The sequence below is a fragment of the Mesitornis unicolor genome, unplaced genomic scaffold (assembly GCF_000695765.1).
Source record: "Mesitornis unicolor isolate BGI_N332 unplaced genomic scaffold, ASM69576v1 scaffold31847, whole genome shotgun sequence".
NCBI classification, from domain to species: domain Eukaryota; kingdom Metazoa; phylum Chordata; class Aves; order Mesitornithiformes; family Mesitornithidae; genus Mesitornis; species Mesitornis unicolor.
The window spans coordinates 11,307-18,688 of NW_010198928.1; the positions used below are offsets into that span (position 1 = coordinate 11,307).

Sequence of the window (7,382 nt, forward strand, 5' to 3'; positions counted from 1 at the left end):
TAAAGTATTCTTTAAGTCTTGTCTAAGGTATACAAATATCATGACTGTTTGGAGTTGTGGGGTTTTTTTGGTGGGGGTTTGTGTGGTTGGTTTTTTTGGGTTTTGGTTTTTCTGGTGTTGTGGTTTTTGGTTTTTTTTTTTTTTTTTTTTTGTATCTTAATATCCAGTTTTTTTGCAATTAACCATAGTATGGACTATAAATGCCTACAAAAGACTTCCACCTTCTGACCTAATCACTTCCATACTTAAGGTTTCTTTGTAAAGTTTATTTTCTTATGTTAAATTGGAAAAAAATATTCTTGCTGTAGCTCCATGATTTATAGAAGATTTTTACCAGGAATGACCATTGAACTTATCTATGAAGACTAACATTGTTATATGTAGCTAAGCCATATAACACAAATTTTAGCTTCTGTATTGTTAGATGGGAAAGTTATTAGATAAAAATTATTCCAATTTTTAAAAGATGGGCAAGCATATAGAAGTAAATATGGGATTCAGTGTCAATGAAAGAAAGTATATATCAAAAGCCTAACAAGCATTATATAATCTCAGATGCAAGAAAAGCTTAGTGGATTATATTTATTAGTTCAAATTGTAAACATGACCAATATGCAATACTACACTTTGTTAAACACAGAATACCTCCCTAGAAGACAGCAGAATATACTGCTAAAATGGACAAAAAAATAAATTAATCAAGCAAACAATGTTATCACAAGAAACTAAAGTTTGGTTCAGTGTTGTTGGTATAGTGTAAAAGCTGCAAATTAATAGCTCAAGAGTTAAGATGTTTGCACAGAAAGCAAAATTATCTTTCACAACAGTTTTCTTCCCTCTGTTGCTTCCCTGTCATGAACCATCTGTCAACTAGACAAATCACCCATAGAAATACATGATGTATCCCTATTAATTCACATCACAGAAACTAAAAAGCATCTCAACCACAAGAGGTGTTTCAGGTCATCGAGGAAGTAAGCTGACTGCCACTGCACACTAGCTGTACAAATTTGCAACCCAACTATAGTACAACACAAAGCATAACTTCAGTGGGACTACTCATATGGACAGTACATAGATATTTTCTTGTGTCAGAGTCTAAGAAGTGATATTGAACAGAATACTTGCCTGACTTTATCCCTGAACTTCACTATTGGCACTTTTGCTTGAATCAGCTGAGCTTGTTCAATGTAGCCTGCTGAAAGGGAGAAAAAGATGCAATTAAGTTCCGTGTAAGATGCTGATCTTAAAAGATCCTAGAGTCAAACTGACTGATCTATAGGAAATAGTAGCTTATTAAATTTAGCAAGTATATTCTTGAAAGGGTTGTGCTAAACTATGTAACCTTTAGCAACTGCAGCAAAAATACAATCTAGGAAAGTCTGTGGAAAAAAAAAACCGTACTAAATGCCAGAGAAAAAAATTAGCAAAAAATTTTTCTGTAGGAAGTATATTCAAGAAGGAATGCAGATCTACAAAGCTTTCACTGAGCAGTACTTATAATAGAAATCTTGAATAATTAAGGTTCAAAAAGAAAGGAGCAAGAACAGACCCATCCAGAATGGCCAGATACTTAAGACCAGCACCACATCGTAGCAAGGGGCACTTTATCAGCTGCATACTTGTTAATCGTGTCTAGACTGCTTACAGTTGAAGTTATGCATTTTACTGATCAAAAAAATATTAACGTAACTGTATCATCACTATGCACTGATCATGCTTAAAACTTCAAGAACTATTTCTTTGACTGAAGTACACACCAAGAAAGACATTTGCTATCAAATTACTACTGAAAACAGGACACCACTTTCCATCAAAGAGGGGATAAGCTTTATTTACCTTTTGCTTTAATGACAATAGAGGACATGCAAGATTTCACCTACAGGTTTTCCAAAGAGAAATCCATTTCCCCTGCCTCCTTACAATTGTGGTCCACTATTCAAAAGTCATTTTAGATGCTACCTGTTCTTGAAGTCTACTAGCTTGGAAGGTAACCCTTACATTTTTCTAATTACTATCCATCAGCACCAAGATAAGTAACAGTACTAAATATTTATAGCTTTTCCCCAAACAATACTGTTATTAGAAGCTAGACAACATGCAATTACGCAAGTTAGTTACAACTGTGCATCAATACTTCTTCCAGAATCGCCAATAATGTTACCACCTCACTGTAGCCAGGAACTTACAAAGTTCAGTACTGAAGAGTTCTTGGACTAAGCTGAGTATAAGCCTTGCTTCAGTCTTCTGATTTACCTGAAATATATTAAAGAAAAAAAAATGGTATCTAATAAGCATTCTTTACCTTTAAAATAAAAAGTTATTCTCAAAATAAGACATGTACATGAGTATGAACATATTCCTCAGTCTACAAATACATTTAGTGTAGCAAAAGCCAGACAAAACAATTCATATTCAACATGCAAAGTAACTATCAGACATTCACAAATCACAGAACTTGAGGGAAATCTAGCCCCACTTATACAAAAACATAATTCATTTTCAATGGTGTTTCAATTCTTCCAAAATTATGCTCCATTTAGATTTGTTAAATCTTCTCTCAACTTAAAATTCTACTCAAACATTTTCTCTCACCAAAAACACTTAAGAAGGAATTTGATATGCAAAATATCTTATGCCTGCTCACTAAAATTAGTGGCTATGAATCTAAATACAGAAATAAAAAAAATGTACTTATTAGAAGTTGTTCCTGCATCTAAAATTAGATTTCTTTAAGCAATTTTCTTCATGATTTTAGACAACTTACTTCTCCATTTTGCTGTTCTTTGTTCACCCATTAAATTAATATTTGCAACATTATTGGACTCACAGTTCACAAGCATTAAGTGCAAAACTGTGTTATTATATCAAAAGGATTTGAACATTTGTTTCTCATTTTAGAATCCATCCTTATAAACACACATATATAATTAAATTCTATATTTAAAATGTATTTTTTTTAATATTACTTACTGGTTCTTCTTTAACCACCAAGCACAAGTCACCATCACTGCTATTAGTGCCAAATCCATTCAGTGAGGACCCAACCAAAAAGAGTCTGCTCTCTGCAACAGAAGAATCATGAAATAAAAACTGATGCAACATGCCATAGTTTAAGAAGGAAGAAAGAACTATGAACTTGAAGGTCAAACTGATATTAAGTAATCAAATTCAAAACATACGTGGAAAAATACGCCGAATTTCTCCTTGGAGTTCCATTCTGCAAAGCTCTTTTCTGTTCAAATCACAGGCCTGTTGCTGACATGCTTGAAACAACTCCAAAACCTGCTGACTTAACTTGACACACACATTCAAAAAGTAAAGAGAATTGAAAATTCTTTCCTGCAAGAGATGCAATTACATCAAACATAGAAGACAGCATTAAAAAAAAAAGTTTCACAGTCTATTCCATTGTCTAGAGTTTTACTGCACTTGAATTCATATTGAACACCTCCCCAGAAGAAATTTCTGCAAAGTTTTAAAATGTAAATTTGTTCAAGCTTTTATAAGATATCTATCCACAGAAAGTAATTGTTGCCCCATCAGTATCTGCAGCCTTTTGGAGAATAAGCAGTGAAAGACCAGAGCTATCTTCTGCTGACAGACAAGTAGATTTTCCAACATTAGTATGAAAAACAAACACCCCTAAACAACCCCACCAAAATGCTCCAAAACCAAACACACAAGGAGGCTATATAGGACTGTAGTGGCACCTACATTAATGACAGCTCAGCAATAGAGACTCCACAACACTATCACAGAACCTTGCAGAAATTTTTGTGGTCTGCCATAGCATCATTGGATCCTGCCTACTCAGAAGGCAAATGTAAAGCACAGGCATAGAAAGATATTACCTTATCTTTTGCCACAGGGAGCGTGGTTTCTATAGGGTCTGGAAATGAAGTATCTTGCAACAGAGGGACATATCCAGTTAAATCTGGTGGGTAATACACATGGAATAGCGGAGATGGAATTGGTCCTGAGAAGTAATACCAACATTCTTCTGGTAAAGGCACTGCTTGGTTAACTACAGTTGCTTGAGGTGAATGAAACCGCTGCCGTTTAGCATCATATGGAACACTTCGTTCACTTAGCCTCCTAAGGAAAAAAAAAAATTATGCGACTATTTCACTAAAAGCAAGTATTCTACAGAACAAAAGATGTGCTCATCCTAGATATTAGGTGAAATAAACCTGGAATGGGAAAGAGAAACTACAAAAGTACAGATACCCTTGAAGTGAATTGATGCAACTGCTTTACAAGAGTATCTGTATTAACCAATTGAAACCTAAATGGCAAGTTCAGCTAAGCAGGACAGCTAAGAAAGATGAATGCTGGTATTACTGTTTTTGTGACCATATACTTTGTTTGTTTGTTTTAAGAGTCATACAGACTACGTAAGTGTACTTTTCTTTAAATTCAACAGAAGTGCACTGAGAAAGTTTTGTGAGTTCCGAATACCCAGTGATGAATAATATAAGTTCAGTAGTGAGGAGGGGAGAAAAAGAAACTCACCACAATAGCCATTCAAAATGTAGCATTTGTCTGTGTAGGCTTAGATTGTACTGTGAAATGTGTAATCTGGGCAAAAAAAGAACCACTATCCATTTGACAAATCAAACTAATGATTGTACTAAGCTACATGGGTTATAAAACTAATGTCTCATTTTCAAGCACAGGCTTGTAACTTCTCATTAAGTCATTTATCACAGGAATTCAAATGTATTTGAAGAGAGATCTTACAGACAGCCCCTTGGCATCTGAACTCTTCATTACCAAAAAGTTGTACTGAAAGCTGAACAGTAATTTAATACTGTGGTCTATCCACAGTAAAGAATAAAAGAGGACATTCATGTTTTGTTTATACATAAAGTATTGCATATAAGCTAACCAGTATGAAGGTAGTCACACATTTTTAATTAAAAAAAAAAGGCATGAAATCAAATGTTCATACATATCAATGAATTATCTATTAATAAAACTACAGTTATTTCTTGCATTCAGAAAAGCTGGCACAGCTTTTGGGGACCTGGAAAGACAGTATTATTAAACACAAGTTTAACTGAAGAAACCTCAAATCACCATTTCAGTTTTCAAGTCTGAGAGAAGTTCTGATAACATTACCCACCCACAGCCTTAAAAGAACTCATAACGTTAAATTAAAACATGCTGCTGTTTCAGCTTTTTTTAACCAAAAAGAACTTACAAGAACTTACATGAACTCATCTTTGGCAAAGATATTTTAAGAGTTAACTCAAGATCTAAGGATTAACTAGTTGATTGCAAATTTCCATAAACCAGACTGGTCAAGATGAAAACATGCATACAGAACAAAACCAGAAACTTCTTCAGTTCATGTGACAGTTATATACTCAACTATAGCTTAACACAATATATATTTAATTGTACTCATTTTCTCAGAACTTATATATGCTTGAATTTAACACTTTGTGTTTGAAAAATAAAACATCACATGATTAAGAAAATCAGGAAAAACATCTAGCACATATCAGAAAAACATCACTATTCCCATAAAACATTGAAGGAACAGTCAGCCTGACAAAATAACAGGAAGAGAACACTCACTTTATTGACACAAACCCTCTTATAGTCAAGCACACACAGACTACAATTTATTATAGTATTAAAATAAAATATACAAGTCAGTTCTGTAAGGTCACAGCTGCTGGAAGATAAAAACTACACATACTAAGTCACTTATGAGTACTAAAATTCTCAAAAGCAGATTCATGAATACTTTAAAGATCCATGACATGGCCTGTTTCATCAAAAAAGTTTTATTCAGTATTCTTGCAATTTCTAACAAAATACAAGCTGCACAATAAATTGATATTAGACAAACTTCATCATAGGTGCATTACAACTGAAATTAATCACAAAGAACTTACTTTCTCCCTTGGAATGACATGGGGGCTGCAAACATATACACTGGACTGCCATTTCCATAAGTCAAGGGCTGCAGTATAACAGCTGGAATAGTTGCAAGGTTCCCACTGAAAGGCCTGCAGTCCATAATTGTTATTCATATAAGTAATATGTTTTTTTGAAGTTGGCATTTTTTTCTTGAGTACTAACCAAACTCACTAAGACCCACCATTTTTTTTCTTAGAAGTAATATATCTGTCTTTCTATTCAAAATGAAGAGATGTTTTAGTATATATTGTATTTCTCGTTAAAGGAAAAAAAAAGAGAATACAGCCATTCTTCATTCTACACGCATGTAAGAAGAGTTTAGTAAAAAAAATTAACTTAAGGCAGCATTAAAGTTAAGAGCCTAAAGAACACCATCATGTCTTCAGACCTAATCCCAAGAACAAATGTTTCTTCCCCTTCTCATCTCATCCCTGATTTCCCCAGTAAACAAATACAATTGGAAATATTTAAAACTGAACTGCGATTAACTCTAACCAGTGCAATGGCATCTCATGCATTATGTACAACACAGAAGAGCATTAAAGCTTGCAGATCACCAACAGCAGTGATATAGCTCTGTCTTACATGACACTTTCTTATCTTTTTAAAGTTTAATGCAGTCTAATGTTAAAAACAGTGAAAAACATCCTCCATAAACAGAAATACTTCTTTCAAGAGACAGTTAACTGTCTTTTTCAACTCAAACCCCCACTATCAAATCTTACTGTACTTCTGCTGCATTCTGAAAGTTAAACTGAGCATCAATAATTTGCTGGTGAAAAAGAATAGTAAGTGGTATAGTTAGAGGAAGCTTATTGAAGAAATTACTTTGTTGATGATGTTTTGGAGGGAAGGGTGGACAATCCAAGTTGGAGGAATTTGGGAACATGCTCCTTTCTACCTGAAGTGAACATGTAGCCTTTTGCCTACATTTAAAAAAAATATATATATAAAAATTAGGCAACAAAAAATACTAGTAACCTTTTAAACTTTTGGTTTTTAAATTGAAATAATCTAGAATATATTTTCACAGATTGCTTAAAAGAATTGTGATTGCAGGCTAGTTTTATTTAGCATCTTGTCACCTGAAAGTAAATAAAAGTACTGTATTTTCTAAGTTTCACAATTACTACTTATTTTAAAAAGTGAATTTTGATTTACTCCTCTCCATTTTAAGTTTAGTTTTATGAAAGTTACGGGAAACAAAACAAAAGAGCTTTCATATCAAGGAAGAGTAACATATTTTAGTGGAATATGTTTCTTATTTCAAATGTTCCACAATGATGATCTCAATATAAGGGAAGGAACACTTGACTTCTTCATAAGAACCTGAAGATGCATCTGATAACAAGCTATAAGCAAAAATAGGTTTCTTTCATAACATAAGCAAAGCAGCAGACAAATGGTGACAGCAATTGGAAAGTAATCTACTCGTGCTTTAAGAATAT

At 33.5% G+C, this 7,382-nt stretch overlaps 1 protein-coding gene across 1 annotated transcript in view; it reads right to left on the minus strand.

Moving 5' to 3' along the window:
* LOC104544433 (poly(A) RNA polymerase GLD2-like) overlaps nt 1-6,823 on the minus strand; it is a gene marked incomplete at its 3' end in the record, with an annotated part of 14,425 nt that extends 7,602 nt beyond the window's left edge. Inside the window, exons 1-7 of the mRNA XM_010189306.1 lie at nt 6,660-6,823; nt 5,910-6,023; nt 3,855-4,098; nt 3,183-3,297; nt 2,974-3,065; nt 2,190-2,256; nt 1,129-1,198 (exon numbers count right to left, since the gene is read on the minus strand). Of these exons, the coding sequence (XP_010187608.1) occupies nt 1,129-1,198; nt 2,190-2,256; nt 2,974-3,065; nt 3,183-3,297; nt 3,855-4,098; nt 5,910-6,023; nt 6,660-6,823 (866 nt within the window). The remainder of the gene's footprint in view (nt 1-1,128; nt 1,199-2,189; nt 2,257-2,973; nt 3,066-3,182; nt 3,298-3,854; nt 4,099-5,909; nt 6,024-6,659) is intronic.
* Nucleotides 6,824-7,382: the final 559 nt, after the last annotated feature.